The 12,719-nt window shown below is 46.2% G+C and overlaps 1 protein-coding gene across 2 annotated transcripts in view; it reads right to left on the bottom strand.

Annotated features, from left to right (window-relative positions):
* The window catches only part of SMYD2 (SET and MYND domain containing 2), a 50,500-nt gene that overhangs the window by 17,819 nt on the left and 19,962 nt on the right, over window positions 1-12,719 (bottom strand). The window contains exons 2-3 of one of the 2 annotated variants that reach the window (XM_004275245.3): window positions 11,575-11,638; window positions 2,321-2,431 (exon numbers count right to left, since the gene is read on the bottom strand). In XM_004275245.3, coding sequence (XP_004275293.1) covers window positions 2,321-2,431; window positions 11,575-11,638 — 175 coding nt within the window. Of the gene's footprint in view, window positions 1-2,320; window positions 2,432-8,502; window positions 8,645-11,574; window positions 11,639-12,719 lie in introns of those variants that run through there. The other variant, XM_033438020.2, reaches the window with a different exon arrangement.

The following is a 12,719-nucleotide window of genomic DNA, read 5'->3' as shown; positions in this document are numbered from 1 at the left end:
ACATCAACATGAAGAAAAAGGCAATAGTTCTGAATGAAGTAAAGAGCGCCAGCCAAGGAGTCTGCCATTTGGGCTCTGAGAGCTTTTGCCTAACATCCAAATCCAAAGGACTCTTTTGAAAAGCTTTTAAAAGCACCTGCCACGTTCCTAACACCCTGATAATGCTATGCACACAGTAGGCTCAAAAATGCTTGTTATGGGAAAGAACGGTGGCTAGAAAACAACTTTTTAGGTCCCTGACTTAAAAGGACCGAGTCTACAGATGAACCATCCCATTTATTATTTCTCCTTCTAAAAAGGAACAAAATCAAACCCCCATCCATTTCACACTTTCTTTAAGCATAAGCTAAAATGATCTCAAATTCCAGGTTTTAAAAAGAACACTTTCGGTTGTATCCGTGAGCCCAGATTCACTTGAAACGTGTTGCCGGCTTTGTTCTAGACACCCCAAGAGGAGCTGACAATAGTAAACCTGCCAGGCTTTGAGAACATGAATAAACCTGGTGTTGACAAGAGTTCAAACGCAGAGCTCAAGAGTTGGCCCAAGGCCGTGTCTTTGTAATCAGGCTATTCAACTTGGGTATACAGGTGGTCCAGCCGGGCGCTCTCACCTCCCTAGTTAGCATGCTACGCTTCCCCTTGGTAGTTGGGTAGCCTGTCTCCCCGAATCCTTTGCAAGTGACTAGAATACAAATGGTCTAGTTTTTTAATCATCAAGTCCTATAGGGATGAAAAGATGGCCAGGTAACTTTTCATTTAATAGACTATTAGTCATAGTAGTAATTATAATAAAAGTTGAATGAAACTGGTATAAACTCATCATAGCTTTCAGACTACCCTCCTAGTGCCAAAACATTTCAATAGTTCTTTTTTAGAGCGGAAATCTTCCCATTCACAGGATCCATTTCTATAAGATTAGTAAGTCATTTTGCCTGGGAAAACTTTTCATTCAGAAAGGGCACCGGCTCCTTCTGAATTCTTAACCACCACACTTTCAGTAACGTCAGGCGGTGGGGCTGGGGGGGAACCAGCAGACTGGTCACCCAATCCTCCCAAGATGCTTACGGATCAAATCGGATGGCTTCCTTACCCTGACACCTCACCCAGTCACACCGTTTTCTTTCTCCTACCCTTTCCTTCCAACCAAGTACTTGGCATATATTTAAAGATGACACTTAGTAAGAACCCAAAAGTTAACCTCCTCCAGCAAAAAAGCATTCTGATTTTTCGGTCTCACTCGACAGGCCAGCCTTGATGCCTGTGGTTACCCTGAGCCAGCGAAGGCGCATGTCTGCAAGCACCTGACCCAGGCTGAGCATAACAGAAGCGTGACTTCAGAGGTCAGAAATGTCCTCCTGTCTACGATGCCGAGGAGCCTGACTTGGTCTGGGGACAGATATGAGCTGGTCAGGATCACATTTGGTTTCGATGAAGGAAAAACCGAAGTTTTAAATGGAGGGAGGTGGGGTGGGGGAAGACAGAAAGAAGAGGCAGATGAAATTTCAGCTTAAAAGAGTTACAGTACAGAGGCCCTGCTCCCAGCTTGTCACTAGCAGGCAGCTCCGTGGACATACACCTTCTAAGCTCCGTGCGGCCCATTTCATCGTGTCACAAGGACAAGTCCTACGGCATTTCCCGCCCCTCCTGTCAAGATCAGGCGTCTTATTTACATGCAATCAATAAGGCCTGAGCAAACTGGGGGTCAGGACCACCAGCCCCGGCTTCATCTTTGGAGGAAACCGTTGATGGCTGTCTTCATCCCCACCCTCCTCCCCTCTCCCCTCTCCCCTTGCCTCGATGTCTACGTTTCCGCTCCTTTTCTTTCTCCTCTCCTTGCACATGCCATGCTGGCTGTTCTACCCCAAGGCAGGGCGAATAACGAGGAGAGGAGCAGGACCCAGCACAGGACAGGGGCGGAGGGCGGGGGGAGCAGAGTGCACTCTGTGTCTGGGGAAAGACGGGAACAGTGCAAAGCTTCGAAGGCCGGTCTGCTTCCCTAGGACGCTCTGATTATTGTCAGTCAGTTTTTCACACCCTGAAAGGCCGTATTTTTCTATGTAAACCTGTCTCATAAAAAGCTCAGAATTTAGTAACTGTGGCTACGTTCCTGGCCTGGGGTAAGTGACATCCTAGCTGCACAGGTCAAACAAACCAGCTCACACGTGCAGCATTGTTCCCAACCCCATCCATATGGATGTGACCGGAAATGGGGTCCCAGGACACTTAACGAGAGATGATCACCATGGGTCACTCACTCATCTTTCTGACCTTTAAGAAAAATAAAACTAAAACACACTTGAACATGATCCCAATTCCTCACCTGTTTGGCCAGAATCCGTGCAGTTAGCCTTACAGTCTCTGAGGGATTCCAGTTTTCCCCCAAAACAACCATGGGAGAACATTCCAGCTTGTGCATGGGCCAATCTTCTCTCTGGGAAAGTGAAAAAACAATTATTACACACACACACACACACACACACACACACACACACACACGTACTGCAATAAAGTTCGAGAAGAGAGGATGCAATAAGTCCTACTAAGGTCAAGTGAAATATGTTTCCTTTTGGAAAACACGATGATGCTCACAAAAGCTAGAGATGAAAACATCCTTTAAGATAGTTGTGGCTATATAACCTTGACTCAGTCCTGGCCAACGTTGTTGGCAAGAGAAAATCTGCTTTGTGTTGTTTCCTCAAGCATCTGGTGCCCCTCATCATTCCAAACAACACACACACCTTTCCATTATCTGTGGTCGCTGTCAAGTCATGGGGCGAGTGACTTTGGCATTAGCCATTGGTTTGGCTCTGCTACCTACGGTTCTGTTCTGGCTCTGTTCTCACTTCAGAGCAAATAACCAAGAAGTGACACACACAGCACCTAGTCTGTGTGTGTCTACACAGACACAGCACAGCACCCTTTTACAGGTGATAAAAACAAAACACAAATGAGGGCTTTGTCAAGGGCCCTCTAAGAGTCTGCCCAGGGCAACTCTTGGGAATATTTAGGAACTCAGACTTCCTGTAGAGTCATTTGATAAAAGAGGAAAACTGTACTCCTTTCTATCACTTGTCTTGAAGCTTTCTGCCGCAGGTTGGGGGGTAAAGGGCGTGTGCTCACTCCTGGAAGGGTGGAGATGCCTCCTTCGAGAGGGGAAGGCTGAGGAAGTACGAGGACGTGGGTGCCGTGGAGGAAGGCTCTGAGCACTGGGCATAAAGAATGATGCCGGCGTCAGTGACAGGGTTACTGTGGGGTGACTGGGAACTGCCTGGACCACACGAGCTCCAATAAAAGCCCACCGCGGTGGCGTGATGGGGCTGAGAGGCTGTGGGAGAGGACTCAGTGGGAGTCTGCAGACACTCTTTGTCGAAACGGAACTGGGTATCGTCGTGTTCTCCCCTCCGCCTTTCCTGCCTCAGAAAATGGCAAGTCTGATGGTTCAGGTGCTCAGGCCAGAACCCTGGAGTCCTCCTGGCTGCCTCTCTTCTCTCCTTCCCACTCCACATTCATCTCCCTGGCAAATCCATCCTGTCTGCCTGCAGAATACAGCTAGCCTTTGATTACTTCTTGCCTCACCACCACCCCCACCTTTCTACTGGGTGTGCAGACCCAATACCTCGCCCCGTGGCTACCTGGACACCTGCTTCTGCCCCCACCCGACTCTGCTCCAGAGAGCAGCCAGAGTGATTGATTCTGCAAAGCACAACTCAGATCCTGCCTTTTCTCAGCTTAGCACCTTCTAATGACTTCTCACCTCAGAGCGAAAGGCCAAGACTTAAAGATGACCCATGAGGCTACACGTGGTAGGAGCCCCCCCTCCCCCGCTTCCATTACTCTGAGCTCATCACCACCACCATGCTCCCTCACCTCACTCCATGCTGGCCACCACGTCTCCTTGCTGCTCCTTGAACAGACCACGCTTGCTCCTGCCAGGAGATCTTTGGCACTTGCGGTATTTCCTGGCTAGATGCCTCTTCCCCTAGACATCCACCTTGCTCCCTCCCTCCTCCGCGTCTCTGCTCCGATGCCCCTTTCCAGGGTACCTGCCACGAATACTCTGTCAAGACCAGCACTCTCCCCAACACTCTCCCTTTCCTTGCTTTTATGTTTCTTCTTAGTAGCTCTCACCACCTGACATATTACACACTGATTAGTTGTTTGGTTTACTATGTCTCCCTCCCGCTCCCACTAAAATAAAGGACCTTATTAGTCTGTTTTGTGTACGCCTGTTACCCCAGAGCCTAGAACAGTGCCTGGTGTTTACTAGCTCAATAAAGTTGCTGAATGAAGATGTCTCCCTCCCCTCCCCCATGCCAAATACAGGAAAGACACGATGTCACAATGATTTAAGGCAGCCCGTGGCACAGACCCTTGGCTCAAGTTCTGTGCCAAGATGTTCTGCAGAGTTAAATAACACCATGCCAAATATAACTAAGAACAGGGGGAGAAAGAAATGACAAGATATGCACAAGGGAGAAGAGGATCTGTTTTTAGCCAAAGCCTAAAATGAGAGCACGGTGATGAGGCAATGTGGTAGGAACAGGTGGGTCTAGCTCCCAGCCGACAAACCAGCTCCCTCCCCAAATGCAAGGCAAAAAGGGAAAGTCAAAGAGGGCTTCAAGCCTGGCCTTGGGATATCCAAGGGGAGTGAGCACCACCAGCTGGGGCAGATGGATAACTGGCAACTAGGAACACACACGTGTCCACTATGACCCCAGGAACGCTAATACAAGGTCTCCGCAGGGCCTTGAAGATGTTAGTTTTCTGAACTGTAGGTGGTGTCTTTCGGTGTTTAACAATGAGCTCCTGGGAGAAATAAGTTTAATACTAACATTTCTTAATATGACTTACATATTATTAATAGAATTAATGTCAAATTAATGTGAATAAAAAGTAACATACAATGTAGACACGTATTGATGTTAATGTCTTCAAAGGGGAGGGAACCTGACTACAGGGCACGGTCCGGAGGCGAGCAGAGTGCTGTGAAGTAAGAGGACACTGGTTTGGGGCTCGGGGAGACCTGCATTCTCACCCCCCGCTCTTCAGCGAAGCAGCTATGTGACACCAGGCAGGCCTCTTAATCCCTCTGCATCCATACCCTTGGCTGTAAATAACATGATCCCTGAGTTATTTAGCAGGTCCAGAATTCTGAGTCTATGATTTTATGCTTTCCAACAGTGATAATCAGACGCAAAAGCTTGAAGACTACCAACAAATATAGGACCTTCAAACGGGATAATTAGGCATTCATGCAACCCACCACAAAGGGTCATTATGGGATGCAGCAAATAAGCTAACCCACAAGAAGCATTCAGACCAGCGCCTGGCACACACTGCGCTCTCAACAAACGCTGGTAATTGTTCATTTACTGGTTCTTGCATTCATCCAATAAGCCCTCGACTGACCGTAGAGGCAGAGGTGGGAGATGGAGTCTTTGACTTCAGGTAGTTTACGACTATATCCGAACACAAGGTAAAAGTAAGAGCACCTCGAATGTGATAACAGCCCCACACAGAGCAGTTAAATCAGAGAGCTGGGTAAATCCAAGGATGCGCAGAATCATGTAAGTTTCATCAAGGGAAATTTACTAGGTAATAGGAAGTTTTCACTTTCTGTCAGAAGGTGGAAATGACAGAGATGTGCCACAATGTCACTACTCGGTTTTAATTCTTTTTTTTTTTTTTTTCGGTTTTAATTCTTAAAAAAAAAAAAACTGTGGGGGGGAAAAGAACATCTGGTAGAAATGTCAGATAGGTTCTGAGCGTATCCTGATATAATCTGCCCCTAGGTTCTGAGCATATCCTGATATAATCTGCCCCAATTTTGCCCATAAGAAATTATAAACAATCAGATTGGACAAAATTGAAACAAAAAATTAAGCTAACCTGATGGATAGGAATAAGTCTTATCAATTAACAGTGCTTTATTTGTGTTTTGTTTTGTTTTTTAGTACTGGCAGTTTCACTGTACACAGAATGATTTTGCAACCCTTTATGCTTTTAAAAAGACATTTTTGCCCGTTTTTCCAAAACTTTCTCTACTAGTTTTCTTCAAAATTCAAGCTCTTCCTCCTTGCCTGATTGCAATCTTTATAAAATTTTATGCAAACTCAAATGGATCCCATTTCCCAGGAAAGTAATATACAAATAAATGCACAGGAAGGATTCAGAAAGACACATGCCAAAGTGTTACTAGTGATTTTCTCTGGAAGGATAAAATTATGAAGTATGGCTACTCTTTCTGTTCTTCTTTCAGTCTTTACTTTCTGATTTTTCTATATTGAGCACAGATTATTCGTGCAATAAATCTGAACAATTAACTATCGTAAAAGTAAGATAGGGAATATTTTGGTACACTTTTTAAACTTCTAGTTCATTTTCAGCCAATGTAATAACAGCTCTGCATGACTTTCCTTTTTGCGCATGGACAAAAATGCTTAAAGATGCGTAAAGAGCGTTGCAAAATTGTTTCATGGTACCCCGGCACTTCCAACACTGGAAGAAAAGAGTGATTGTTATGTCATCCAGTTTTCTGCTGAGCAAGCGATATATTGCTTCCCTGCGTAAGAAGACCGGATTCTTATTGTGACGTCCCCTTTTCTAACTCTCGCATTTGGTGTTTCTCTCGTTCTAATGGGGCTTTCAATCTACACCATGTCTACTTGTACACACGCATACGTGGTTTCCTGAAATGTGGAGCAGCACGCGTAGGTGATTTCTTAAAATGTGGAATAGTAAGAAAAGGTCAGGCTTGCTGCTCTCTACTACCATTCTCTGCGAGAGGAAGAATGAAGAGGGAATCAGGGGCTTAGTGACCATCTCACGCCAAGATGACAGACACTGCTGAGCCCCCATCACAAGGACATCTGCTTTGTTTTCTCTTCCCATAAAAGAGTGATTGGGATGCGCTCATTCATTCCTACACGTTTTTTCCTACTGGTGATATTAACCATTTAGAAAAAAGAGTGGCTCTGTTGAAGATGGTTCCTGTGTCTGGGTTAAGAGGACAAAGCGAATTTAACCAGGACTAAACCTATGACTCTGGCCCCACTCACTCATCACCCAAACAATGACAGGGTCATGGGAGCACTTCTTGGACACTTTCTACACTTCAGTTACTTTCTAATCGATGATAAAAGTCAAGAATGTTCACGAATCTTTGATCACAAGCTCCTCACACGTGCTTTTTAAAATCTCCATTGGGATATGCCCCTTCCTACTGTCAAAAGCACACTCATAATCCTATCACCTCTATTTACAAAACACAAATCGTTTTCTTCTATTTGTCAAAGTTAAGAAATAATACCCTAGAAAGTTCTACTCCACAACTCCTCTATGTAATAACTTTCTAAAACTCTTCTCTTCAACGTGTCAGAGTACGACTCAATGAAAAAGTCTTAAGTGAGTGAATAACACACTTAGCTTTCCAGGCATATTTATAAAAATAAATATAGTTCATTAAAACACACAGGTTACAAACCAAGCCTAACTAAAAAGGAATTCCTGTTTCTTTTATATTTCCTCCCATTACCCTTTCATGCATCGTCAATTAAAATCTCTCCTCTGGCAGGATCCCACTGAGGCAAGTGAATGAAGAGGAAAGGAAATGGGGCAAGACAGGGCCAAACTGCATACAATAAAGCAGGATCCTAAAGCCCTGCAATTAGAGAGGAGGGCCCGGGGAGAGTAAACACAGTGCTGAGGACCTCCTAAGATGCTGCGTTTGTGGAAGGATGTGTGCCTTACACTGTTGGAGAGGTTTCTGGAAAGACAACACTACTGGAAGGGGTCTTCCCTTTCACCTCAATGAAAGGCCACTTCTCAGTCTTTGACACATTCCCACGGTGCCTCTTCTCCTGGAGGGTCCGCAGAACCCCCAAGCACAGTGTTGGAAAGCAGTGAAAAGCCCTCCCCAGGCAGCCTGCACAGTCTGGTCTCGGTTCTGCTGCTGTGTCCCCTTGGGTGGGTCACCCAACCAGTGTGGACATAGTTTTCTTATCTACTGATAACCTTCTTTCCAACCCCATCATCTGATGTGTGGTACCGACCCCCTGGTGACTCCAGGTGGGTGGGGTCTGCCTTTGAAGAACGCCCAGTGAATGACCAGCAGCTGAGGGCCATGCTTTCTTAGGCGAGAATCACTCATTTACCTTCTTCATTGCCGCTCTTGTTCTGTGCCACTTGTAGGAGAGTCTCCACTTTGATCCTATCCAAGCAGTCCCTTGGGCAGAACCCTGAATACATTTTTATCTGGAGCAAATGCCCCAGATTCCTCCCTAATGATTTTATGGATGAAGCCCTTATACAGCCATTTATTTCTAGGCGCTTACTTTGATTAAACCTTTATGACCATTCTATCTCATTGTAATACAGTGTCCTGCACTTACTCAGTTCTTCAGTACCGTAGGATAGAACACCTTAATGACTATTAGCCTCTTCCTTCCACATCAGGAGACAGATGAAACAAAAACGAAACTTACAGGTCAAATCCAGCCTCACCTCTAGAAAACGAGTGGCTCTGGGAGCTGTGTTATCACTTGTCCTCTAGGAGGCTACTTCTGTCACGAGAGATACTTCACAGAGCACAGAAAACTGAATTGCAGAAGTGCTCTCCAGGACTCATGATGTCCTAGCCCCGAACCTGGGCGACACACAGGGAAGACTGCACATCACGACGCTGGACACAGCAAGCTGTCTTGGCCCAGACCTTCAATGTGACTTACAGTCACAGCACTGTATCCCCCCACATCCTGGGATTCCTTGCTACAAGCAATCGCATTATGCTTTAACCTGTACAATCTGTCTATAGGAGGAGAATGTACAGACTTCAAGCTGCTTGCTGTAAAGTAATAAAGAGGCATTCTGGGGGGCTTCCCTGGTGGTCCAGTGGTTAAGACTCCTCGCTTCCACTGCAGGGGTCACGGGTTCGATCCCTGCTGGGGGAACCAAGATCCCGCATGCCACGCTGCACGGCCAAAAAATTAAAAGAAGAGAAGAAAACCTTCTTTAAAAAAAAAAGAAGAAAAGAAAAAAGAGGCATTCTGGTTAAAATGGGTTGATGAACTCGATCACTGTGAACCTTCCAAGCAGGGCACCTATTACTGTGAGTGTGCAAATCTGGGAGACTAGGTCCTAAAGGCAGGGGGACCACAATGGCCACCTCAAGACCCCAACCCGGACCACGATGATTCGTCAAAATAATGCCACCTGGTGAGGCCTAATGGAAGACAGCTCAGCGGCCCGCTCAGGAGACCCCGAGGTAGCTCAGCATCTCACAGATTCTCATATTTTATATTAATGCAGAGTTTACAGTTCATCAGAGAAGTTAACAAGCATTTTGTAACAAGCATTACTCATACAATGTACACCATTAGGGATCTCAAGTTCTTAGAAACCATCCATTCTCTTAGGTGAAAAAAACAAGCCCCTCGGGTCGGGGGAAGAGACAGTCAGGGAGTTTGGGATCGACATGTGCACACTGCTATATTTAAGATGGATAACCAACAAGGACCTGCTGTGTAGCACGGAGAACTCTGCTCAATGTTATGTGGCAGCCTGGATGGGAGGAGGGTTCAGGGAAGATTGGATACATGTGTATGTGTGGCTGAGTCGCTTCGCTGTGCACCTGAAACTATCACAACATGGTAAATCAGCTATACTCCAAGATAAAATAAAAAGTTAAAAAAGAAAAAAAAAAAGTCCCTTAAATCTACATATGCTGTATACGTTATTCTCTGCATACAGCTAAGCTTCAGTCCAGCCTGAGTTACTGTAATATTATTACTTATAAGCCCTCACGCCTGTACACAGCATTACAGTTTACATAGAACTTTCATATCTGTCAAATCATTTGGTCCTTACAATTCATCAAGATAGGGGCCACTGTCCTCATTTACATTTAAAGAAACAGAGACTCTGAGATGTCCTTTGTCCTATGTCCTATGTCCTATGAAGTTCCTAGAGCTAGTCATTTGCAGAGCTGGGACCATGTCCTCCTAGTCTTCTGTGTTTCAATAGTCTGAACTGCCTGTGAGTTACTAGCTTGCTTCTTTAAAGAACCAGAACGTCATGAGTTATTTCTTCTAGAAGTGGTTAACTTAAATATAGAAACAGCTAACTTATCAGGCCTGGAACCAAATCATGTCATTCCAGGGCTCACTGATCTCTCCAATGTCGCAGCAATCTAACCACAGAATTCTCCGTGTACCATCAGTAGGGGCAAAGTATGATCTCTCCTCTTCAAAAGAAGCCACACTCCCTAAAAACTCAACGACAAACCCATCTATATTCTCACTGCCCCACAGGCTGACAGCCTCTGGAAGCCCACAGGGAGAGGGACCGTGTACGTGGCCTTCAGAACCAAGGCTGACCTTCCCAAGCCAGTGACTCAGCCTGTGTTTCATTCCCGCCAGGGCCCCTGTGACAGGAGCTCTACGGTTAGATGACACTGACATGCTAGACATCGGAGCTTAGCAACCTCTCCCACTGCCAAATAACGCTCTTTGGAGACTTTCAGAGACCAGCTGCACAGGGAGAAGAGAGAGAAAAAAAAATGAAATCGTGGGTAATGAGGCAGACCAGGGAGGGGGGAGGGGACAGACAGGAATGACACCAAGTATGGGAAGAACAACAACAAAAAGAGGTACAGATATGTTGAAAATCCTCCCTGTCATATAGAGCCATTGTTTAATGGCATCAGCATTTCCCAAGGAGTATCAGCAGGTTTCCATTAAAAAAATAGTTTGGGGAGGGTATACTGAAGTCAAAGATCATATTCTCCCCAAATTCAAATTGCTGGAACATGGAACACTTTTTCTGTAAAATATCTATGAACATTTTGTATAACTATATAGTATCAAGTAGAAAAGTCTGGAAGACACCACTCCTCGTCCCTCAAAGAATCTACCAAGAGCTCCTCCAAACTCCCCCTTGAGCTTCCCAGTCCCGTGTTCCGAGACTCCCTTGAGACGTATCCATCAAGCCAGATGGCCCATGGTCTACATGCAACCTGCCTCCTGAACCCACTCAGCACCGACTGCTGCCGAGGCACCGTCCCCAGGTCTCCAGGTCCAAGTTCAGAGCAGCTCGCCTCTGGCTGTACAAAGGCTGTGCCAGGGGCTCACCTAAGTCTAGCTGGAATCAGGCTGGGTTAGACCAGCCCAAGTGCAGCGTGTGGCCTGCTAGAGGGACATATACAAATACAGACCTGTGACAGTAAAGATTAAACAATTTTAAAGATAGCATTTTAACATTTTTCACTGGTCATCTTTGCATGTTCCGTCTGTTGCTGGTAGTCTTGGGGGGCAGACTGTCAACCTTAGTGATACACATGCCTGTATCCAACATGGCTCCCCTATTTCTGATCTTCTTTGTGGCCCCAAAATGCTACTGCTGGCTGCCCGTCATCACCGGCAGCACACAGGGGGACCCAGCCACTTCCTATGCCACAAGGAGGCTTTGTAGCTCTGGCTGCAGGAGGGCTCTGGGATGCCATGACAAGGGCGAGAAGGATGTTGGGTCCCGATCTTCCGAGGAAACAAGGCCCTCCCTGCCAGCTGGCCCAACACCTACCTGACACTCCACATTGCAGTAAAATGCCTGCTTGCATCTTCCACATTTGGACAATCCTTCTTTCCTTAAAAAACAGAAAGGGCACTGTAGTGTCGAGAGGCAGGGAAACGTGAAGTTGCACATTTTATCATGCAGTAGCAACAGCCATCTGGTCCGAAAGCACAGCCAAGAGTCACCTTACCTTGCTCTCCCACTGATAGGTGGCATTCTCCCAAAGGAGAGTTTGACCAGATTCAGCCCTTGAGTAGGAGTGAGTTAGTCAAAGAGGACACGCACCGACATTTACCGACCCCCACGGCATGAAAGGCACTTTCCAAAGAGACGAATGACACACTCCTTGACTCATGAGTCTGGCCTGGGACACCACAGCTGTTAACATCACCTGCACTATCATTCAATAGTTTGGGGCAAGTCAAAGGCTCTTATGTCCTGATTTTCTCACCTGCTAGACAGGGACAGAAATAAACAAAGCCATCTTGGAAGTTTGCGTCTGTACAGATGGAGGACTGGGTCCACCCACACTGGTGAAAATGCACCGTGAGTGGCAACTTTTAGTATTTAGAGACACAAGTGATGCAGAAGATAGGATGGAGGGTGTCAGGAGCTCAAATGTTGTCTGGGAAGCTAAGTTTAAAAACAATGCAACCCAGCAAGTGGGAACATATTCCTGAATAAAATATTCCCGGATCTGATTGGTATACACATCCACCTTGTCGGTATCCTATTGAGCGATTCTTCTGCCTCGTCATAATTAGGTCAGTCCTCCCTGTTCATTGCCGTATTATTTATCTTCCTGCTTCCCACAGAGGACAGGGATATTGCTGTTTCCCAACTGTTAGGTGCTGGTATGTTTGCTGCGTTAGACAAGCCACAGTTTTTTCAAAAACTGTGAAGCCTCTAAGTTAAACCACATACGATAGAACTCTTAAAAATTTTTTTGAGGCGGGGAACCACCACGTGGTTAAATCAGAGCACTATCTGTAAAGCCCACTGTCTGATTCTCACCCACCACACTGAAGCCAGCTTTCTGACTTACAGAAATGCTGACACCGTGAAGAGCACTCTTGCTACTGTCAGGGGTGCCCCCTGCCCTGCAGCGGAGCCCCCTCACACCCATTCCTTCTGCAGCTTCCCCGGAGAGCTGA

Source organism: Orcinus orca, chromosome 1, assembly GCF_937001465.1.
Source record: "Orcinus orca chromosome 1, mOrcOrc1.1, whole genome shotgun sequence".
Taxonomy (NCBI): Eukaryota; Metazoa; Chordata; class Mammalia; order Artiodactyla; family Delphinidae; genus Orcinus; species Orcinus orca.
Note: the sequence above shows the minus strand (reverse complement) of the source record. Positions and strands in the feature narration are given on the sequence as shown.